The sequence below is a fragment of the Scomber scombrus genome, chromosome 3 (assembly GCF_963691925.1).
Source record: "Scomber scombrus chromosome 3, fScoSco1.1, whole genome shotgun sequence".
Classification (NCBI taxonomy): domain Eukaryota; kingdom Metazoa; phylum Chordata; class Actinopteri; order Scombriformes; family Scombridae; genus Scomber; species Scomber scombrus.
In genome coordinates this window covers 11,851,465-11,876,212 of record NC_084972.1, presented here as the reverse complement: position 1 = coordinate 11,876,212, position 24,748 = coordinate 11,851,465, and the positions used below count along the sequence as shown (strand labels likewise).

General features: G+C 42.2%; 1 protein-coding gene across 1 annotated transcript; it reads left to right on the top strand.

Moving 5' to 3' along the window:
* Positions 1–831: 831 nt before the first annotated feature.
* LOC133977295 (RNA-binding protein Musashi homolog 1-like) lies at positions 832–24,748 on the top strand. Its single transcript, XM_062415402.1, has 14 exons — positions 832–916; positions 1,434–1,474; positions 2,221–2,302; positions 2,454–2,538; positions 11,022–11,063; positions 11,580–11,672; positions 16,548–16,596; positions 17,444–17,526; positions 17,704–17,821; positions 19,234–19,314; positions 20,018–20,074; positions 21,771–21,827; positions 22,111–22,265; positions 22,374–24,748. The coding sequence occupies exons 1-14, from the start codon at positions 852–854 to the stop codon at positions 22,413–22,415; spliced, it is 1,050 nt and encodes a 349-aa protein (XP_062271386.1). The 5' UTR covers positions 832–851; the 3' UTR covers positions 22,416–24,748.

The window sequence follows — 24,748 nt, the reverse complement described above, 5'->3', positions numbered from 1 at the left end:
GACATGGCATAACATAACATAACATAACATGATATGACATGACATGGCATGGCATAACATAACATAACATAACATAACATGACATAACTTAACATAACATAACATACATTTCAGAAAACAGGACCTTATTGACGTCCATGCAATCTAAAATGATAAGAATGACCTCATATCCAACTAGATGTTTTTATTTACAGGGATCTTCTATATTGGTTAAATAGGTCGGAGGAAAACATCCACATTACAGAAGCCTCATTTCCCCTAAAGCTTGACCTTGCAGTGCTGGAAGACATCATTTCAAGGTATTTGTCGATAGCCTAATTAAAAACCTATGTTGCAGAGATGCCTATGAATGCTGGCCATGTGTGATAACCTACAGATCTACTTGTGTCGTCTAATATGTTTCATGCTCCCCTTTTTATTATAAAGCTACAGAGTTATATTGAGGAAAAAACTGCTGTAGATCTCAACATTCAAAAACGCTTTAATGGGCCATGCTGTTGAGATCAACCAATGACATGAACGGCGGGGAAACACTACAGAGAGCGCCACTGGCAGCATGAATAAAGGCAGGCAACGTGCAGGAGGGAGGGAGGGAGGTCCGAGGCCCGGGTAGGCTACGGGAAAACGAGGTAGAGGCGGAGTCTCTCTCTCTCTGAGCGTGCATGCATGCCCGTGTGTGTGTATGCGTGTGTTTCCTCGCTCACCCCTCCTCCCTCTAACCACCCCACCCCCACCGCTCCCCCCTCCTCCTCCCCTCGGCTGCCCGCCCCTGAGTCTGGAGCAGCAGCAGCAGTGGAGCTTCACTGCCTCTCCTCGCCTCACAGTGCGGGAATATACCAGCGGAGAGCAGAATGGATACGGAAGGGAGCCAGAGCAGCCTGTCCTCCAGCACGGACAACTCCCCCCACGACCCCTGGTAACAGCCTCAGCCTGCCCGCCTGCCTTTTGCTCGCCTCTCGGCCCATTTTGAGTTCACCTTGGACTTTAGTTGAGTTCAGTGCGGGAGCAGAGCCGCGCCGAGACAAAAGACAAGCACGCTGTGTGTGTATGTGTGTGTCTCTCTCTCTCTGCATGTATGCGTGTGTGTATATGTGTGTGGGATGGATCCACTCAGTGGAGGAGACACAGCTCCTCGCTTGCTTTTTCCTCTCTTGTTTGTTTATTTATCTCGGTTTTCCTCCAAAAGGCCACATTGCAACTTCTCCTCCATCATCTGGAAAACCCTCTCCTTTTTTCCTCCTCCTCTAGGGGATTATAACGGCCCGACTGGCCGATTGGTGACTTCGCAACATGGCCGATGCTTTCTTCTTACTTTATTAATCCTATATTATACATAATAGCTCCGGTTTCTCCCCCCTTCATATTGCATGTGCTGTGCTCGAAAAGACTTGTGTTATTATGTGTGACTTACAGCTTGTATTTCTCTCATTCAGCAAAATGTTCATCGGGGGTCTGAGTTGGCAGACAACACAAGGTGAGCTGTCCCGCACGCTACTTTAATAAGTCTGAATGAAAGCCTCCTGTTTTCCTCTTTACGTGGCTGCAGTATAGCACCCATATTGCATGCAATGCTTCCCGAAGTTAAGGAGAAACACTGTAAATAGTTAAATCAAAGCCTCCTATTCAATAAGGATCAGCTCTTAGGATTTAGATTTGCCGAGACGCAGGGAGATTAACAGTGGAAATGCGTGCACATACAACGACTTGTCTGTCTTTTCGTGTGCACTTATTACACTAATAACAGTGGAAAGGAATCTCTAGTAAAAGCGGTCGATTATTCATCGTCAAAACTAGAAGTTCAGACCATATTGATGCCCACGCTCGTGGGTTGTTTTCCTTATTGTTGCTTCCAGCTACACTCCGCTGAATCCATTCATTTATTTTAAGACCCATGAGCGCAGGCTGGTGCATGAATACAGTTTATTCCTGTTGCGATGGCCTGTGTTATTATCCTGCTGCTGCTGTGTCAAAACAGCAATCGTCACCAAGTGTAGCTTTGTTAGTGGTCTGCAGGCCCTAATGGGCTATTATGCTGAATGGCCAGATAGCCATAGGCTACTATCTCTGAGGACTGGAGGGACACAAACACAACGTGGTCCGTCCGACCCCATTGTCTCTCTCCAGCCACTGCCAGCTATCACCTCATCAGGGCCTGTAGAGCGAGTCAATATAGCATCCTTTCGATGTAGCCGTTTACTAATATTTCCGCTGTATTTGCAGAGGGATTGAAGGAGTACTTCTGCAAATTTGGCGAGGTGAAGGAGTGTATGGTGATGCGGGATCCCGTTACCAAGAGGTCGAGGTAAGAAGGAGGCGTGTGCGCTCCTACGTCCTATCACTGGATTGCCCCCCCATGCGCTTCCAGCTTTTCCATGACACTGTTAAGCCGCCGTGAGTTTGCATTCTGATTTTGTGACTTGAATTGCCTCTATATTTTTTCAATCTTTTTGCAGGGGGTTCGGGTTTGTAACATACGCAGAGCAAGCTGGCGTGGAAAAGGTTTTGGCGCAAAACAGACACGAGTTGGATTCCAAAACGGTGAGTTTTGCCTTTTTTTTTGAAGAGTCGGATGGTGCCAATAAAGTTTTCTTGGGTAACTTTTCCAATTAGGATTCTGTGTAGCATGTTTTTCCCCCCTCGGTGCATTTTGCCTCCCACCGTATGGCTTGTAAAGTTGAGGAGTGCGTTTTGGAGCAGCCTCCTCCTCCTTCTCTCTCTCTCTTTCTCTCTCTCTGCTCATTTCCCCCTCCAAATCCCGGTTCAGGGCGCCAACATGAAAGCGTTCTTTCTTGGTCTTCATTGCCATGGTTACCTGGGGACCTGAATGGGGTAGGAGCCCCTGCAAACCCTCACAGGGTTTATGCAGAGAGCTCACAAGTTTTTTTCATATATAACAGCACAGTTTTCTAGTGGCGACTTAGAGAGAGAGAGAGAGAGAGATAAAAAAAAAAAAGTTTGAGGAAAGGAAACAGTTGTGGCAGTGGTTCCCAAACTGATGTCAGGGGAAGCTCTGTGAGGTCCACATGAGTCTAAATTTAAATATTGATGTAGACACTGAACGTTTGTTGAGATTGTGTTTGAACGTCTGCTCTGATCAGGGGTTTCTCTGTAATTTCCCCTCCTACACTACTGACACAGGAAAATTCAAATGTGGGTGAATGGGACAAATCGTTTACCAAATAGAGATAAGAACACATAACATACTTGTGTTTCGCTACATGCTGGATGTCTATACAAGAGGCCTTGTCATGAAAAGTGCGTAAATCCCTGTGGTTTGTAGATGCGGTGTGACAGAGCTGTTGACTCAGATTTAAATATCTATGAAGGTGTGAATGGTGCTGTCTTGGTCATGTAGATTTGTTGTAGGAATGGGGACTGGGTGTGTCTTTCTTTCGTCAGCTTGTGGCCTTAACCTAACCACACACACACACACACACACACAATAGGATCATTTGAGAGTGAAAATCGGTGGCACGGAAAGGCAACTGAGCCCAGGGGTGGAGAAAGGTAGAGTTGGTTAGTTGTTGGAGCAAGCCTGTTGCTGGGGGTGACGCCAGCCACAGGAGACAGTACTGTAACAGCACAGCCTGATGGGATTTGTGTCTCCATAACAACTTCCCGGCTATTTTGCATTAACTTAAGACTGCTCGGTTGGGGTAGCAGAGCTCTGACAAACACACAGTAATGTTTGTCAGGTCAGACCTTTACACTTAGCTTGTGTATGTGAAAATCGAGATATTATCTGTTTGCTTTTGGTTTGATGATTAAATATTTAGAAAGTTTGAATTTGAATTGAAAAGTTGGATCTTTGGAGCTTTACTCTGTCGTGAATGTTTATTATGAAAAAGTGTTTCTGCTGGTAATCTGTGTCAAATTTTTCAGTTAGCTTGGAAATAACTTCTAAGGAACTGCAAAGTGTTACTTCATGAGTCGCATTACCTCTTAAAACTAGGTGCTGTTTGAGTCCTTGAGAGCCAGGCCAAGTGTGTGTGTGTGTGATTTGAATACTTGGTGTGGAGGGGAGAGGCTTTTGGAAGCTCTGTTTGGCAGGCCACTGGTGGGGTTAGGCGTTGCCCTCTTATAAACCGAAATACGGCGTAAGGCTAAACAATAATAATGTTAACGGTCCAAATGCAGCTTCAGGAGCTCCGGTTGTTGTGGCAGCAGTCTGAAGGGGAAGCACGCTTGTAGTAGGGTCTATCCAACCACGCGTTTCGTACAAGGGTATGGTTGCCATTTTGTCGTTCCGTTTTAGAAATGCAAGGCCAGATTTTTGTTTTCACGTGTTCGCAAATCTCAGATATGTAAAGGCTGTATTGTTAAAGGCAATAAGGGCTTTAGGCTTTTTTATTGTATATAGACAAACACTATATAAAATATAACTGATCCAAAATAACAGAATGCTGCAACAACACAGCTCATTTCTCACTTTCTACCATTGTACTACGTAATAGTTTGATTCTGAGTATATTTGAATAATCACTTAAAAGAGTTCATTTTGTTGTTCAAAGCAGCTTTAAGTTAATTGTGTATCAGAAAGATTGAGTATTTTTTTTAAAAACTTGCATAGCTTTATCTTCCCAACATTTCTCATACCCGTTCTATGAATATAATTGTTTCCTTTTATATTAATTTCTATAATTTCTGTGCACATAGTATGTCTGTCTGACTCCTGGACATCTTCCCTGTCTCCTCCCACAGTTAGAGAAGCATAACTATTGTTTGATCAGCATGAGATGTGAGAAAGACTTTACTCCTTGGAATGAGGAAGAATATTCGATGCTCTGATTTTTTTTTTTTTTTCATTCATAAGCCGGGCCTTTGGTGTGTGTGAGACGCTACAAAGCACAAAGCAGGAAGGAGAAAGACGAAGAATTTGAATGAAAGGGCTGTAACAGAGCAACAGGGTGCTGTTTAGGGTCACGCAGGGTGAGAAGTGAACCACATTAACTGGTGCAAGGTCCATAGCACTGTGGTTAAAAATGGTTACATGTGGTATTAAACATTTACAGTCCCGGTACATCCAGTAGTGCTGTTATCCATCCGTAGAAAATGAAAAACCACAGGAGAAGTACTGATTTGAACTATTATCAATACCTGTGTACCGAGACAATGAAAATACAACAAATGAGAGGTTATGTATTGTTTTTAGAGTGAGGTCTGTTGAAGTTGTTGTTTTGGTTGGAGGTTAGATTTCCTGCCGGGGCAGGGTATGGCCCGAGGGCAGTGGTGTGCTGTTGTATTTCTCTGGACACAGAAGAAGGGCACAACTGGTATTTGTTTTCTCAGAGAAATACTTCACTGGAACCAGTTACGGAAAAAAAAGAGAGAACGGGGCGAGATCAGACACTCTGTGAAACGCTGCCACTTCTGATACGCTTGGATTAGGCCCGAATCATTTTGGATTTTGGCATGTTATTATTAATTGTAGAGTGGCGAGAGTTTTCAGAAGAGGAAAAAGGTTGTTTGTGTGATTTGTTTTGTGGATTTACTGATTTCTTTGCTTCACTAATTCAGTCAAATATATGACAGATTATTATGCGCTTTTTAGTTCAGATAAATAAACACTCTTTAGCCATCTTCATAGTGCAGTAGACCGCACTTGTCTTACCCACTTAACGTGTGTTAATTTAGCATTTTTTATATTTGAAATGTCCCAAAATACCCCTAATATTTGGTAAAGATGCAAAATTAAGAGTATGCTGAAATATTACTTTGAATGAAAATGTCTTTTAAAGAAGGAAATGATACAAAATAAGGATGTAGTAATCAGATGATTCTTTGTTTGTTTTGTAGACTTTTTACACCAAGTAAACAGGAATGCCCTTTTCAGAGTGTGGTACAGTAGGTGGTAATTGCTGCTCTTGGCACGACTGTCTGTTTGTGAAGGTACTAGTCTGCATGGTGCTAATATAGCTGCTTTCATCTATAGCCATCCACTGTAACAACATATGTTAGTGCCAGCCTCTGTGGACCGCTGGCACCGCAGCCTGCTACTGTCTAACACCTGGTTAGTAGAGAGTCTAGGTGCTAGTGCTAGCTCCTGACTGGAGATTAGCTGTTAATGCTGACGTGGACAAGACTGGAGAGGGGGATGGAGAAGGTGGAGGAGAACAGGGAGAGAGAGAGCGAAGAGAAAAGGAGGCCCAGCTTCTGTCCTGTAATTAGTATAGATCTGAAAAGCAACTAATCGGATTGAAGGAAACAAACTGGATTGGGCTTCCGAGGTCCATGCTCGGCCTCAGATCCGGGGATAAAGCCTGGACCTGCTCTGAAGGTGGATCCAGGACGCTCTCTGGGCCTCACACCACCACCACCACTACCACACACCCCCGGCCTGGCGTGGCCAGGCTCTCTAGCAGGATTACAGGGGTAGGGGTAGGGTTGGGTTGAAGGGGGGGGGGGGGGGGGGGGTCCTCATTAGTGAGCTTCGTTAACTAATTACTGTGCCATTGTTCAGCTGTGCAGAATGACCCTGCTGGCCTGAGCCCAAACCAAGTCTCTCTCTCTCACTGTGCATGCATTGACATGCCAACTCCTTTTATCTCCTCTTGTGTTTATAGCTTTTTGTTTAGCTTATATTGATTATATTGCTATAATGGGGCAGCCTGCGATGCCTTCTATCAGTGTGTGTGTGTGTTTGCTATTTTATTACCAGAATGTCTTGGCAGGTTGGCCACTGTGTCAGAGCTCGAATGTTTCTATATGTGACTATGATACAGTGAGCATGGTTGTAAAGTACGTGTATAGAAATATAGTTGTCAGTAGTTGTGAAGAGGTGTATAAATATGTGTGTGTGTGTGTATTCTTGCCTACTTAATTACATGTATGTGTCACTTTGTATACATGTGTTGGTGTTAATGTTTGTGCTACATTATGTGGGTGTCTGTGAGTGCATGTGTGTATGTATGTGTGCCCGTGGGGGTATCCCGGGAGCCCCAGTTCCTCTACGGGCCCATCTGTTTTGTACTCTTTGTCCTGTTAATTAATGAAATCAGAGGGGCTGCCTGCTGGGACGGCCCCGCTGCACCGCTACACTGGACAGGCCCACTTTCTCATGGGCTGACTCCTGTTTTCCAAATGAATGCCTTCTCTTTCTCCCTGTGCTTTTTCTTTATCACTCCTTCCCCTCTCTCTCTCTCTCTCTCTCTCTCTCTCTCTCTCTCTCTCTCTCTCTCTCTCTCTCTCTCTTCCTATCTTTTAGGGTACAGAGTGGAAGCTGTATTTTTTTTTCTCTGTTGTTGCTGCACACAACATTTTGTGTATTGATTTGACGTTCAATTTTTTATTTTTGTTTTCCAGTTTGTTACACTGGTGGACGCGCTGGGCCACGTGAGGTGACTATTGGTCGTAGATTAGTCTAGTCTTTAAAAAGCTCAACCACTAAAATCATATTGTAAGCTCTGCCGTCACTTTGCTACTTTAGACTGAGCGGAGGTTGGATGTCATGAAGCAGGATGTTAGTCAGACCATTTCGTGAACACTCAGTCATAACTCTTTGTCAGTTTTGGAAGAAAACCTTATTTTTTTTCTTCCTTGAAAGGTTTGTAACCATTATTCACGAGTAGCTTCATTTTTACCAGTCTGATTTAGACCGCTACATTGTGGAGCCACTTCTCCAATGTCAAGCCTCTCCAAGAGCTATTCCTGAGTGTTGCAAACAGTGACCTGGCTAAGTCATTTTACTTTTGCTTTGTGGCCTATCTGTCTTCCTCGAGGCTAATCCACCAGTCTGATAGATGCTTTAGTTTTCATTTATTATAGCTTTCCTCTTGAGTACAGCCAGATGTAGAAATTACATGTTAGATATATTCTGTTATTTCGCTGAAGTGGAATGATTTTTTAACAGCATGGCATGACTGTAGCCGTAGTAGCACTACTACAGATATTGCATTAGGCCTAACCTAGTCTAGCTGGTAACCTTTCTGTATCTTAGGCTGTTTCTAAGAACTACTGATCATTCAAAAGCTATGAAATATTGGTGCTTTGTCAGCACGTGAAGTAAATGATTAAACATCCAATGAAACAATATACATTTGCTCAGGTTATTCTTGTCTTTAATATCAGTCTCTGTCACATAATTGCATCGGGGCAGCTCCTGCCCTTGAATCTTGTCAAAACACTTGAAGGCAGGTGGGCTGACCTGAACACGAGAGACTCTTACTCCTACCTATCAGCACTTTAAGGTCAGAAGACCGGGAACCAGGAAGTTTTATTATGAGAAAAAATACATACATAGCACAATGCAGGATTTAATGATGACTAAGTACATTACTGCCTTTTTTCCAACCTTCCAGTGTGATTCTGTCTCAGCGTTGTGCTTTAGAGGTCACTGCAGCTTAACCGTTGCATAGTGGGTTCAAATATTGTATATTGTAAAAATGAATTTATGGTATCAAACATTTCATTTTAGGTGTACAGTAACAACAGAGGCTTGTAGTGTATCAAATTAGATATCCATTTGTCGTTTATTTGTGTCTTTTTCTTATCCTTTCTGTTAAATCATACAGTACATACAGCCTCTGTGTTGGTCATCATACAGCATGACATCTATAATGTCAAATTGAGCCCACTAAGCACAGATCCTGTGAGGAATGCTGTGTTGTCATTGTTTGCGAGTACGCTCTGTTGTTGCGCTGCTGTTGCAGTGAGCCGATGGTGGCGTTGCGTGTCCTTGTCACCTTAGTCTTTGTGCTCAGACCAGCTGGAGGTGACATGACTCTTCTCATTTTTTTGTCCCACTTCAAGGTGCAAAGGCCTTCTGCAATCCCGTTCCAAGGACGCTGCAGCTGCATCTTAGTTACACAGCGCTGTGCTCTCGAGGCAGTGGTAAATCTTAGGCACTTAAAGGTCCTCGAAGGATATTTTTATCTGTAGATTTGTCATCAGAAACAGGGAATTATCGCAGGGAAGAGATGAAAGGATTGTTTGAATATTGAATGAAAGCCCTCCCTTGTATTGTGTGTATTGTTCACATTATAAGGACTTATTTCTGGCGGTTTGATAGGCTGCTTTTAGTTGCCAATATCAATTCAATACCTCTGATGGCGGCTGCTTGAGGCACAAGGGGTTTTTCTTCACACATCCAATTATTAGAACAAAGATGGAACTCTAAGACCATAATACACTACAAGGTTCTGTGACCTAAAATCATCTCTCTTGTTGGCTTGAGTGAGAGTAACACGAGATTCCACACAAATTTAAAATGCCAGGCCAGGCTTTGCATATTTAGCATTATTAAAGGCCAGCTCATTCAAAACTCATTTGCTTCTAATTTTATCTGTAACCTTGACCACTGCTGAGACATTCCACTGGGTAGAAATATGGATACAGTCAAATCTGGCTAATCCAAAATGGAGGCTGCCTGGATTTGTGAGATTTAAAAAAAAAAATCGGAAATGTATTCAGAATATTACACACTCATTTTAGATTCCAGACCGCCTTGTCTAGTTTGTGGTAGATGATGAGTCTAGTTAGTGTCCCGACACACAAGTAAAAATAATTCACGCGATTCAAAGAATGTACGTATTCATGTCTTTCTGTGTGTTTTGTTACTTGTGCCTGTTTGGGTGGTGTGTTTGGATTGTTGGGGGCTTGCATAAACAAGGGTCTACTATACATACTCGCTGATTAGCATACGTTCTATTTCTAGACGTTTTGGCCTTCAGATGGGTTCAGACTTAGAGGCTCAGTGTTTGAACTTATTCTGGTTAGTTAACAGTGTGATAATTAATCGATCTGTGGAGAGAAATTCAACTCAAGCAAAGGGTCAGCTACTGTACAACGTATCTCGAGCAGGTGAAGATTTGGTGTTTTTCCCCACAGGAACTTAAGCAGGGTGGATGCATTGGGATGGTGGGTGCTCTCGTGAAGAGGATGTCTATTTCACAGCCTCAGAAGAGACATTATATTTGATCTTTTCTTTTTAAACTCAATATTTATTTGGGGTTCCTGGAATATCCTAGACCCTCTTCATAGTAGCAGCTTAAAAACATACTTAGGTTGTTTTATTGCCTTTATACTAAATTACGTTTACTAATTTTATAAGAATTTCTTATAAATGTGAATTGATGACATGTGTCAGAAGTTTGTAATAGAAAATTATTCATCACAGGTTAAGATCTCCAAGACTCCAACTGTAAAACGTGGTTAATTACAATGGATTTTCTCATGCTCAACACCTGTGATTGGTAGACAGTAGGGCTATAACTAACAATATTTTTTTCTGATTAGTATTTTCTCGATCAATCGTTCAGTCTATAAAATGTAGGATAATAGTGAAAAACGTCTGTTGTAATATTCCACAGCCCGCGGTGATATCTTCAGATGCTTTGTTTTATCTGACCAACAATCTATAACCCAATGATATTTAATTTACAATTTTATAAAACTGTGAAAAGAAGAAAATGTTTTTACCAGGGGCACAAAATTAGCACCAGCCAAATGCTGGTAAAATATGCAAGTGGTTGGTAGATTTGCTTCACTCACCAGCCAAAAAAACCTAATGATAATCTATTGAGTGGTGGGTAAAATTTGGTAAAACACTTACCATTTGGCTGGTGGACAAAAGAGTCAATTTTGCACCCTGATTTTTTTCTTAATTGTTTAGTGGATTATCAAAATTGTTTCTCATTAAATTCACGTCAATATCTTTTTTTATGATTAATTGACTAATCTTTCCAGCTCTAGTCAATTTAGTACTTTTTATGCAGCACTACCTACCAATATGATATATAAGTACTTTTCTACATATCTAATTACAATTGGTTTAAAATATATATATATTTTTTGCCAATTACTATTATTTTTACACTCACAGAATTGGGGTCTTTGGGACATCAAACAAGGAGGAAGTAAAGATATTGTTTCACTCTCCTAAAATAATGATCTTAATATCTGTAATACCAATCTACCACAATCACTTCCACATTAGGAACTCTTGAGATGCCAGTTTTTCCTCTAGTATTACCAGTTTTTAAAGCTTATCCTAACTTATGTCTTTACTCATGTCTCCCCTACAGATCGACCCAAAGGTGGCTTTTCCACGCCGGGCCCAGCCCAAGGTGAGTGCACCCTGAAGGGGTTAAAATTAAGGAGGAGTAGTGATGATGTCATGTGTCACCCCTAATCACTCAGCCATGGTTGGGTGGGATTAGAGTCGGGCACGTGACCAAAGAAGAGCGGCAATCCACTTGTCCATTCTGACATCCTGACCCTTTAACCTGACCCCACCAACCCCCTGACCATTAGCAGCCAACTTCTTCACACACACACACACACACACACACACACACACACACACACACACACACACACACACACACACACACACACACACACACACACACACACACACACACACACACACACACACACACACACACACACACACACTCCGAGCTCTAAATATTGCAGGCTTTAAACTGAACTGAATTAGGTTGAATGCTCAGAAGAGCTTTCAGAAATCTGTGCGATTAGATAAACTGAAACAAACACAAAGTCTCTTTATAACCACCATCTACCCCCTGCCTGATGTGATTAGTGGTAAACAATGCTTTCTTCCTCTTCTCTGTTGCTAGCTGGTGACCAGGACAAAGAAGATCTTTGTCGGCGGACTGTCAGTCAATACCACCATCGAAGATGTGAAGCAATACTTTGACCAGTTTGGAAAGGTAAACAACACACAGAGAGACAAATCTGGTATCTATTTGTAGCTGTGAGAAGCTCCTGTCTGTCAGATTCTCTAAATGGACTGTTCACCTGTGATAGATTATATTCATCTGTTGGCCCTATTCATCTTTCACCTTCTCTGTGTAAACATATATATGAGTGTTTCCCTTTCTTCCTTTTCATTTGAGTATAGCAAGACTAAAAGTGCAAAGAGAGCCTTGTTTCAGAGAAATTGTGAGAAAAAAGGCAGGTGTTGAAAGTGAAAGTGAGGACTGACGGAAAGGAAAGACAAAAGCTGTGTGGTCAGTGGTGGTTTAGCTCTGCCAGTTACAGCATGAAGTTGTTTGTTAGTTTATCTCTTGTTAGCAGTTTTGCCCTTTTTTTCCCCTGATTTGTTTTTGGGTTCGTACATTCGAACTGCTCAGCTCCTTTGAATGAAATTTGGTGAAAGGCAAACACATGCTGTGGAGACAGATGAGTGGCCGGGGAGAGGGAGGGAGAAAAAAAAAAGCAGCCAGAGGAGGGGACGAGAAGAGGGAGATGGCGGGGGACTGAAAGGGAAGAAGCAACCCCCCATAGAGCGAGAGGGAGGGGAACTCGGAAGGGTTGAAGGGCAGAGAAAAGGAGGAATGTTGAGACAGTGAGGAAGAAAAGTGACTATGAAAAGGGGAAAAAACACCAATCTGATGGGCCATAAAAGCACCAAAATCTCCATCATGTGTGAAATGCCGGGTTACTTTTTAGCTAACTACACTTTAGTGGCTTTGGGGAGTGTGTATGAGGAGAGTTCAGGCTCTTCAGTATTAACTAATCAAATGCAACAGCTGCTCCTGTAACAGCCCCCTCCACCCTTCTCCAGCCCCACCTTACCCAAAATCAGTACCTCAGACTCCCCTCCCATCCCACACAAACACCCTGCTCCAGTCCCTCGCAGCTTGTTGCCGTGGTGACCTGCTTTTGCCCATTGTCCTGCTGTAATCCAGTGTTTTTGTATGTGTGTGTGTTTGTTGTGTGTGTGTGTGTGTGTGTGTGTTTCCTTTAAAAAAAATGTGTGAGAAGTGTGTATTTGCATGAATGGAAAAAAGGGTGTGCGTGTACATGAAAGTGTGACATGGCAAACAGAGGCGAGCTTGCATACATTTGTACAGATACAGACAGTGAGACTCACAGACAGTGATCCAGTTGTCACAAACAATAAGTAAATGTGCGTTTCTGCTGCCGGTGAGCAGGACATGAATCTAAAAATGAACATTGACTCACGATGTAGGCCTAATGGTTTGGAAGAAATTAACAGCACAAACCTCCTTCTGCCTCGTGTCTGGCGTTGTTTTCTCTCAGTTGGCCTTTGACTCATGTTTGGGGGCATTACCATATTTCAGGTGCCGCTTTAAATCACAATGAAGTCTTCTAATTCCGTGCCATGGATGCTAGTCGATCTGGATTACATGTGTGGCCATCACAACACTTTGACACGTTGTAAAGTGGATGTTGTGACATGTGTCATGCTTCCTGACTGTGTTTTTTATTTTTTCTAAATGGCTGTTTGCAGCTGTGTGCCGAATCAGTTCTCCCTGGTGATTACAGACACTCATATCTAAGACAGCACTCCCTCCGCAGGATGAGGGAATATTTGGACTGTTTGGACACGTGAGACCAAAGCTGTATCATGGATAGCGCCAATCCCACAGTGCATTCCTGCTGAGCGGGAGGTATTTCTTGTTTATTATCTGAGCCTGGTTACAAGGTGCAGGTTGGGATGGAGTAGGACTCAGTGTCCTGTTTATTTTCATACTGTGGCACCGCCTCAGAAAGAAAAACACTGAATGCACTATGCATTTTCTGCAACTCTTTGATACGCGCTGAGGTTTTTTTTTTTTTAAGTACACTTCTGAAAGTACACCTACGCAAACTTCATCAGACCGGACACGTCAGGTGTCTCGGACCAAACTGAGACATGTGTTTGTGTGTGGTTTACATTACTGAACAAATCTGCGCCTCTATTGCTTAACGTCCCCATGCTTGTGAGACTACAGCTGCCATGTTTGTCTGAGAAATGAGTTAGAATCCTGAGGTGAAGGTCTTGTAATCCCACTCAACCTGGTGCAGAGTTAAGAACACCCTCCTTTCTTTTGGCCAAGGCTGAATGTGGAGCCTGTTTGATCTGAGAAATGTGTTTTAAACTGGAAATCAGGCATGCAGTTGGGTAATTTGATAATTAGCATTTCAGGCATTTTGGTCATACTGTATAGTCAATTATGTTTAATCCCAAAGGAAATCCCTGTTTCTATGCCTTTTATCCTGCCTCTCTACATTCCTGAAAATACCGTAAAATGAAAAAAACACTGTTAAACCCCCCCCCCCCCCCTTCCTTTTTTTCAAACAGTCTTAAAATAAAATGACAGAATAGGCCAGAGCAGTAAGCAGAGGAAGGAGTGGATAAGATGAAAAATGCAGCATGGACAGGGCAGACGGGAAAAGTTGGGACTCCACTCACCCATATGAGCTGGCGATTAGGAGGCTTGACTGAACACTTTGTCTGCTGGCCTGTTTAGAGAGATGGCCGGAGAGAGAGAGAGAGCGCGAGAATGAAAGAGGGAGATGTGAGGAGACAGCAGGGAAAAAATGTGAATGCCACCTTTCATAATCTTGTAAAAAAAGGGAAAAAAAGCCTAATGGACTTGTCAGCAAACACTTGTTCTTCAGACAAATAGCACGCTTTATTTAAAAAAAAAAAAGGGGGAAAAAAGGATATTTTTAATTCTGCACCCTGAAGCTTGCTCAGGATCACAGCTGACCCTCATGTCGGTACATCTGAGAATGTCAGAACTTCATGAGAATATGACCTTAACTTTTCTTCACTCCCTCTGCATGAGTGCTGAGTAGTTAGCGACTGAGCCACCGCTAAGCCAATCTCAGACCCCCACAGCTATCCAATCAGATTGTCTTACAGCACCCTGGGCAGTGGACATCGGAGATCGTCTTCTTATTGGTTTTGGCAAGGGCAAGGGGCTGGTGTGCGACCACAGCATAAGCCCGCACACGTGACAGAATCCTCTGCGAGTCGTTACAACCATTGTGTTCTCATGGAAGACAATTGCACTGACCATATTAGCACGAGGCTACATGCACAACATCTCCTCGGACTGGCAGCGCTTACCATCCGGTCATCCTTCCAGAATAGATGCTAATGCTAACAGCGGGGCTAGCCAAGCATGTAACTCTACTCTTATGATAACATGTTGGCTTGCAGCTGTCTACTTACTGTCCTGTTCCCTGGCTCTCTGCTGTGTCATTGAGTTTGGAAGACCGGAAGGGTGGAAAGCATGAGGGGAGAGGAGGGGGTGGGTGGGGGTGGGGGGTGGAATAAAAACTGAATGAAGGACAGAGAGAGGAGGGGGTGCTCTCTCTCCCTCACTCTCTCTCACTGTGTGTAGGTGCTATATGTTGAGAGGATGAGAGCTAAAAGGGTCAGGGAGAAGCAACCTTGATCCTCTGCATTTCCATCATGGCCACATTTAGCAAGGAAAATGCACTTTTTCACTTTTGTAGGCACACACACATACACATACAGATGTCTCAATCAGACTTGAAGTGGCGGGTGTGTTTTTCATTTGAGGTAAAGGTTAGAAATCGGATTGGCCTGGTCATCCAGAGGCCTGTGCCACTCATGTTACACTGGTTTGAGTTTCAGTGCTGCTGCCTAATGAAAATAGCCATGTAGTCATACTACACATGTGTCTCCACTTGACTGTGATGTAGGGGAGCTGTGTTGTAGATTTTTTGGGAATGTTGTCGCAATGCTTTTTTTTTTTCTCGGTTGTCACTTAACGACCAAAGTTATTTCCACAAGCGATCCCAGCCTTGGCTTCCCTGTCTGTCTCCTCATGCCGCCAGAGCTTGAGCAGAAGCTGCTAACTTTTCCTGCCAGTGAAGGACAAGTGAGAGAGGGAGAGAGGGAGGGAGAGAGGGAGGGAGGGAGGGAGGGAGTGAGGGAGGGAGGGAGGAAGGAGGGTGAAAAAGGGGGAGGAGGAGGAATATGAATAGGGCAGTGGAGTGAGTGCAAAAAGGGAAAGTGGAGGGAGAAGGAGAATAAAAGGTGAGCGTGTTGACAAAGCCCCTAGTTCACTTTGTTCTCTCTCTGATTCGAAATGTTCATTGACACATTTTCTATTTTTCATCAGAACTTTAAAATTATCACCCCATTAGTGGTCACTGTTTCTCTTTTTCGGTCACATACTTTTCTCTCCCTCTCTTTTTCTCCTTTCTCTCCATTCTATTCATTGAAATGAGTTGGGTCGGGGGTGGATGTGGTGATGAAGGGGGGTGGGGGGTGGGGGGGGGTGCAAGTTCTTCTAATTGAAATTCTTTACAAGGTCTCCATGGGAATAGTAAACTTTGTGGCGAGGGAAAGAAAGACAGCAAGGGTGAACGAATGAAAGGGGAAAAAAGAGGGAGAGAGAGCAGGACAGAGTTTGTGAGAACTCAGAGAGAAAGACAGAGAGATACAGCAGAGAATGGGAAAGAATTTCCTCCAGCGCCTCGCGAACAGGGAACATTCACTCTTTTTCACAGTGATAGATTGTATTTCATTTTATTTTTGTACAGCTATCCCCCGCACCCTCCCGCCCCCTCACTTCCCCATCGCTCTCTTCCTTTCTCTGCCCCTCATTCTTTTTCTTTTCTCCTTTGTCACCTGTCACCCCTCCCTCTCTCCCCTCCACCCTCTCCATCTGTTTTTCCCTCTTACTCCAATGCTAAAGAGGGACAATTGCACCCCATGCTGTGTAATGATGTGTGTGTGGGTGTGTGTGTGTGTGTGTGTGTGTGTGTGTGTGTGTTAATATGTTGAAGCTCATCTATTTGCTTTGTTCTCACAGGTTGATGATGCCATGCTTATGTTTGACAAAACAACCAACAGACACAGAGGTAAGTATTCCAAGTTACAATCACACACATACACGCGCACACACACACATTATGTTAATTTGTATTGACACACTAAGTGGGACATCTAGATACACGTCCTCATAACAGAAAGGAGAAACAGCGTGATAGAGTCATTTGCGTGCAGAGAGGTGAACCTCCATGACAAACAATTGATGATTTTTCTTCTCCAATCACATTCTTTTGTGTTTTTCTCCGCTCTCGCCTCCCTCCGTTTCATTTATCTCCGTCCTCTCTCTGCGAGTTAGAAGCGAAGTGCCCGCTGAGGGTCACGATACCGGGTCAGATTGGTTACAGGGGAGGATGTAACTTAACAAGACAAGTGAGGAAAGAAGGGAGAAGGTAGCAGGGAAGGAAAGAAAGGGGAGGTGGTTGAGCAGGGTTGAAAAAATGGGGTGTGGTAGAGGACGGTTAATCTAGGGTCTCATATTTGATGAACCACGCCCCATCCTGGACTCCTCCTTATTGCCAACAGATGACTGACAGACGAGTCATGTAAGGTTCATCTCATGTCGGTAGCCACTTGTGTTAGAAATGACTGGTGATGAAGACTGAGGAAGAGGTTGAAACTGCAGTCACTTACCCATCCTTCCTGTCTAATTAATCAATCTGATCTGCTTGTATTTAGACCTGTAGAGGTTTTTTTTTAGAGTTTCTGTTATGTTGAATGTGGTAACGTGTCTGTAACATATACTGCTTGTATTACACATCGTACAAAACTTTCCCAAAAGAAAATTCTGGGTTTTGTATTTTGTATCAGACTAATTTCTGGGATCTGATGTATCTGCTACACATTCAGGTGTTGGAATAACGTTTGTGTGTCTTCCAGGCTTTGGCTTTGTTACATTTGAGAATGAAGACGTGGTGGAAAAAGTGTGTGAGATCCACTTCCATGAGATCAACAACAAAATGGTACGTTTGAGATTTTGATTGAAGAACATACTAATTTTAGGAGAGAAGAGATTTAAATCTTCAGTTTATGTCATATACTATTCACACAATGGAATAAAGATTTGGGCTTGAATTGTGTTGTGAAATGAGTTTATGCATTACGTTGTATAATTATACTTCTTATTTCCTGTATTTCAGGTTGAGTGTAAGAAAGCACAACCCAAGGAAGTGATGATGCCAACAGGCTCAGCCAGAGGCCGTTCCAGAGTGATGCCCTACGGGATGGACGCCTTCATGCTGGGCATTGGCATGCTAGGTAAGATTCAGAAAACACATATACTGTACCATACAGTACAATATTCACATTGTACAGTCATATATAACAAAAGCAAACACATCTGTCATTGACAAGTCTTCTTGAAGGTTATTAGGAGTTGTGGTGGAGACACTGACAGTTAAAGGACTGCTTCACCAGTATTAAAGTTATCTTTGAAGTCACATTAACCAGTAAAATGTTAAATACATAGTATAATTACATCTATTATATAGTTACAGTAGAAACAAGAGCATTTTTTTTTTTTGCGTTTTCCAAATCATTGTAATTCATATATAGTCCTGCTTACCTAACATTTTACATGTAACAATATTAGAAAGGTTTTATGGTCATTTTTAACGTGGCTAAATAATAATAACATATTTACACCAGACTGATTCTGTGTAAACATATGCTGCAATGTAGAAGGAAGCTCATAATATGTTTATTGTCTTAGGTGGCTCCAATAATATTGCTTGTCTTCACCCATTAAATGTTGAAGATCTTAAACTAAAATTTTAATGCTAAATTGTTTTATATTATTCACACATTCATCTGCTGTGTGTGATGGATTTAAAATTTAGAGGTCACAGACTGAGGGGCGATGCACACTAGAGTAAATTTGTCATTGAGAAAACAAACTGAGAGCTGCACGTGTCATCTGTGGTAGTTTGGTGCCACCTACTGGACGTTTACAATCACAATCCTGGCCTGTAGTTCACATAGTAGCCTCAGTGATGGCTGGCTGTGTGGGTGTGAATCACACTAATCAGGGCTGATTAGTCCATAATTCAACTTTTGATGACCCTGACTCTCACCAGAGGCAAACATTGCTGGACTATTACATCACTGGTCAGCACATGCATGAAGTAATCAGACTGAAATGGTCCATATGTACCCAGATGATCATTTGCCCCAGAGCTTCGCTTGATTGCAAACTTCTCCACGACTAAAGACATTTTAAAAACCTTTACAGCTAAATTGCTAGTATCCCACACTGTACACATTATTATCTGACCACTTTGTGCTGGCTTTCGGCAATAATCAGACTGCTGAACACTTTGAGGCAGCTCCAAAACTAATCCTGGCTAGATCAGCTGCACTGAATCAGAGAAATGTTCACAATGAATGGCTATAAAAGCTTAATGAGGAAAAACAATCAAATGCTAGTTTAATTTTCTTCGGATAAAAACAGATTTTCTGTTACTGCTCTTCGCAGTGTATGCTAAAGAGGTAGCTGTACAAAACATTATCTGACAAGGTTGGGCCGTAGCGGTTACTTTGCCGTCTTGTGTATTCATTCATGATTAGTATGTTGAGTAACAGACGATTCGTTACATAGATTGCCCTTCTAGCTTTGTTTTCAGTCAAGTCAATGGCATTGATTCTTTATTCTTTGTGTTTTTTTCTGACAGGCTACCCAGGTTTCCAGACTACTACCTACACCAGCCGCAGTTACTCTGGTATTGCGCCTGGTTACACCTACCAGTTCCCAGGTATGTCTGTAAACACCTAATTTAACTTTGTACAGCTTTGCCAGCAAGGAGAGAAGAAAGGCTAAAGGACACAGGTTGAGACATGTAGTTGATCCAGCTGCGAGCACTGAGGTCATGAAAGGTGTTGCGACTACAAAGGCCATGTGGATCTCTATCTCTACACACACACACACACACACACACACACACACACACACACACACACACACACACACACACACACACACACACACACACACACACACACACACGCACACACTTAATACAAACTTACCTCCAGCAGAGTCTGGAGATTGTTTGTAGATTTAAGAGTGTAATAGTGTGATTTTTAAACAGTTACTTTCTGTGTTTTAAAACCTCCTTTCTCCTGTAAAATATCTTCGCATATCTCAAATCTCAACGGTTGATGTTTTTTCCTTTCGTTTGTCTTATTTGCTTGTTTTCCTCTTATATTCTTCTCTGTTTATTTGATCTTCTTATGTAACCGTCTTTCACTGAGCTGTATCGCCCCTCCTTTTCCTCTGCTCCCACCTTCCTGCCTGTCCCTACAATAGATATTTACTCCTTAAACTTGACTTTCTGTGTTCCTGCGTCCATGTCAGTGCCCCGCTGTGGCTACATGTCTGTCTGTGTGGCTTTGTAGTCTGGCCGGTGGATGGTGACTGTATTTACAAAGCGCTCTCTCTTGACTCTCTGTTTCTAGAATTCCATTTAGAGAGGACCCCCCTCCTGACATCATCCCACCCCCCTGAGCTGGCAGGTCAGTAGCTCCTCACTCCTCCACGGGTCTCTGAGAGAAACAGAAAAAAGCTATTTTAGAGCACAAAGTCAAATGAAACTGCTGAGGGTTTGATTTAAAACAGGAAACCTGGTGACTGAGAACCTTCTTAGATGTACTGTAGAACAATAGTTGCACTGACAAAGGATCTAAGGCTTCATTTTCATGTTTGTTTGTTTACTCCTCTTTTACAATTAATGTTATATTAAGTTTAATTTTAGGTTTTAAAGGAATAGTTTGATATTTTGGGAAATACTCATATTTGTTTTCCTCTCACGTCTGTACTCTTAATATGAAGCTACTGTCAGCAGCCTGTTAGCTTAGCTTAGAACAAAGACTGGAAACAGGGTTAAACAGCTAGCCTGGCTCTGTCCAAAGGTAATAAAACAGGTTAACCATCACCTCTAAAGCTTACTAATTATACATGTCTTGTTTTGTTTTTTGTTTTTTTAAACTAATGTGTAAAAACAGCACGTTTAGGTTTTACAGGACATAACTGGCACTTCTCACCTAACTAAAAGAGAATAAGCGTATTCTGTTTTTTGTTCATACTAAAATGAGCATTATTTGTGGTCAGCAGGTATCAAGAACTGTTTATAACTGCGTGGATCAGGACAAAAACTATTAATAGAGCAATGACTATTTCATATTTGAAATGATCTTTATGAAAACATCATGTTGTATTACATTCTAGTAGGTTGCACGCTATTAGGCCATCTTCAAGGTCAAACAAGGACAATCACTTTACAGAAATGAAATAGCCTTACAACACATCACAATATGATTTGTATAATTAAACCGGATTAAACATTAAACCTGAGGATTGCTATTCTCAGTACTCATAGGGCTTCAAAGTCTAACAGTTGCATCAAAGTACAAACAATTTGGATGAATGAAATGGCCTCACAACTAACCTGAAAATCTATTATTAGGAATTGTGATAAAGTTTCAGTGTGACAGAGACACAGAGCGTCCCCGTAACCATAGTAACTCACTCGCACTCCTGCACCTGATGAGAGGAAGAGATGCTGTGCTGCTGCCAGAATTGCCAATGAGATTACTCTTAAGCAGCATGCATGGGAATACATTACAATATAATAGATGTGTGTATATTTCTGGCTTCCCCCCCCTGATGGTCTGAATAACTGGCTGCTGCACAGTGCTGCTGTTATGCTGTGCTGCTCTGTCTTGTGTGTCAGAGGGAAATTTACTATCTTACTATCTTATTTTTTCTGCAATTAATGCAGTCAGTCTTTTTATCATTAGCTGTTGTGAAATTGCATCCTTAGAAAGGTGTGTGATCCTGTGACTTCACAAATGATCCTTTAACTAACAATAAGCTTTCTGTCTGTGGGTCCTGATCAACAAGCAGCTACTGCAGCTCTGTTTTCACACTGCCATCTAGTGCCTATGAGTTATACTTGCATCTCTAAATGGAGACGTCATCCTGTTTTTTTGCAACAGCGTTATTTTGCTTCACATTTAAAAAGACAAAAATCAGATGTTATCTGATTTCTAATTGGGACAGTTGGGTTTCCATCATATGTATGTAAATCAGAGGACAGATGTTTGAGCAGATGTCAGTTCAACAGATGTGGAGCTGTGGATTGTTACTCATGATTTGATACAGCCATCCACAATGACGAGTGCAATAATTCAGTCTGTCTGTTACCCTCAGCCATTCCCCTGACTGCGTATGGACCAATGGCAGCAGCCGCAGCAGCAGTAGTTAGAGGTACGTGGATGTGTGTTTATGTGCGAGTGTGTGTGTAAGACATGCTGAGACAGAGAATGTGTGTAGCCTACTTGTGCATATGCATGTACTTGTTTGCTTGCCTGAGGTAAAGTGTGTGTACAATGGCCTGGTTTGACAAACAAAAGAGTATTTTTAGATGTGTGTGTGTGTGTGTGTGTGTGTGTGTGTGTGTGTGTGTGTGTGTGTGTGTGTGTGTGTGTGTATATATGTGTGTAAAAAGCCCTCTAGTGTTGAAGCCTGACTCTTCTCCTCTGTCTCATAGGCTCCACCCCTTCACGCACAGCTGGTTTCCTGGGCACCAGCAGCCCCGGACCAATGGCTGACTTGTATGCTGCAGCCAATCAGGACTCAGGAGTCAGCAGCTACATCAGCGCCGCTAGCCCCGCCCCCAGCACAGGGTTCGGCCACGGTCTAGGGGTAGGTCTCTCACCCCATCATATACTCACACACACACTTCAATACATGCATGAGTGAACATATTGATTAACAAGTTAATAGTGTTCATTCTGGCCTCTGTGTCCTCAGGGTCCTCTGATTGCTACTGCGTTCACTAATGGCTACCACTGAGAAAACTCAGGTCACAGAAGATGGGAGGGCTTCTCCTCTGCTGATGAGCCAATCAAAATGCTGACTGCCCACTGATGGCACAACCTGATTGGCAGAGCCACAGGCTCTTCCGGGCTCTCCTGGCTCCCTGTGGCTTCACCCACCGACTGAATATCTTTTTAAAACCTGAACTCTGTTTTGCTGTACTAATCTCACTTCAACATAACTTCCCCGTCTCTCTCCTCTTTTGTCCTCATATAGCCTAATAATTAGACCCCCTGCCCTTCTCCTTCCGATATCCGTTATTTTCTTTTGAAGCTGAGAAAAGAAAACTGCAAAAAAACAAAAAACAAAAAAACAAAAAAATATCTGAGGAAAAAATGTGTCATCTTTGACAAAGGCACAGAGGACTATTTTTAGTTTTTTTTATTATTATTTTATTTCAATGTGATATGTTGTTTCATCGTGAAATCCTTGAAAGCTGTTACTGATGTGAACAGAGAGAACGAGATGCGTCTTTGTCTGAAAGGCATTTTTAACAAAGGAAGAACAAATCCAGCAGCAAGTCCCTTTTTTTAAGCGTCACGGAAAACATGAAACAACAACAAACAACAACAAAAATGTATATTTTGGTAGTCTTTAAAAACAAACCTTTGTAATATTGTTATTAATATTGACATAATAATGATAATCTGTGAGGTATTTTATTCTGTAATTGGTTTTAAAGCAATGTTTTTATGTCTTCCTGTAAGATATTGTACATAGACGTCGGGGTGGGGGTGGGATTCCTGAACCGGCTGGCATGTCATTGGTTGGTTTGGAAAGGGTTAACAACGATTTGACTGGATGTCATCTACTGCTATGTGTGGTCATCTCACTACTTTTCATTATGTACGCATACGGTTCATGTGTACGTTGTTGGCCAGTCTGCTCGAGCACCGGTTCAATCCGGCGCTGTCGACGATAGCTGTTGAGAAATAAACTTCCAGGAGTTTGTCTGACATAATCGTTCGGTTAAATAACAGGTTTTTTTTTTGTTTGCGAAGTCATCACTTTGTTCGCTTTGCTTCTTGAAAAAGCAGCTATGAATTTTTATTTTATTTTAACACCACCACGAACCACATTTCTTGTATCTTCACATGGAAAACTACTTAAGATTAAGATGGTGGACTAAGGAAGAATTACAACCTTAAACAGGAGAGATCAGGGGTTCACGGGGTTCCGGGGTTGACTTGACTTCCTCTTTTTTGAAAATATTATATATATTTTTTTGCGCAATTCACTTCTTAATGTGTTTTTATTGTTTGTTTATTGTTTTCTTTTTAAAAAAATTCTTTTTATGCGGTGTTCTCCGCCGTGAAAACAAATGAAGGACATTCTCAGAGAAGCAATTGTAGAAAACATCACGACCATGTTCTGTCCTCTGATCACTATTGAAGGTGCATGTGATTGCATCTGAGTGTGTGTGAGTGAGTGTTTGTGCGCATACATCAAGGTGTAAAATGGAACTACTTTTTGGCAACGAAGGAGCATTTCGATTGCCTTTTTGTTTTTGGTACTGAAAAGATCACCCTGTTCCATTTTGGCTCATCTGCTCTTCTCCCCTGCCTCCTTCCCATTTCATACTTAGTTTGATTGAATTTGTGCTTCTCTGGATCCGACATGTTATTGTTTAAATACAGTTGCTGCTCTGTAGTGGTGAACAGAGGGGGGGTTTGGGCAGGGAACCAGAAATGGAACAGGGTCTGCTCCCAGTCGGTTCTGATACAGAACCTCAGTGCAGACAACACTGGCTGGCAGAAAAAAAGTCAAAAAAGCTTGAACAAAAATCAACATGTGCAAAAACAAGGAGCCTGTTTGTTCAGCCTTGTTGCTGCAGCCTGTTTGACGTTCAGCACAGCGAGACACTTGAAGCAGAGGACTTCCTGATCCAGCCAGTAGTTCCTCTGTCAGACCATCTGGGACATGACATAAACTACTGCTGGACACCAACACTGTAACTTTTTAACTTACAATAAAGCAATAAGTTATTTTTTACCTTACAAATGAAAATAGTACTATTATTGGTAATAGCAGACGATGTGTGGATAATTCTGCGGCTTATTTTCAGAAAAAAAAAGAAACTATATTTTTCTGTTTTGAGATCTTGCTCCCCTTGTATATTGATTTTAATAATGTCTTTTTTGTGTTGATGTAAGGAAAAGGGCCAATGCTTTGAATGGAGCTTGTAGCTCTACATGAGCTCGGTTAAAGTTAAAGATTTGGGATGCCCCCGCCAAGCTTTACAGCAATGCTTTTCTTTTTTTCCTTGTTTTTTTCTGATAATTTCAATTTTAAAATCCTAATAAATTATT

Bases quoted from the DNA above. Each gene is read 5' to 3' on its own strand.
- LOC133977295 (XM_062415402.1), top strand. From the start codon at position 852: ATGGATACGGAAGGGAGCCAGAGCAGCCTGTCCTCCAGCACGGACAAC. The intron at 11,673-16,547 runs GTAAACAACACA...TTGTTCTCACAG, and splicing joins ACTTTGACCAGTTTGGAAAG to GTTGATGATGCCATGCTTAT. The intron at 22,266-22,373 runs GTAGGTCTCTCA...CTGTGTCCTCAG, and splicing joins GGTTCGGCCACGGTCTAGGG to GGTCCTCTGATTGCTACTGC.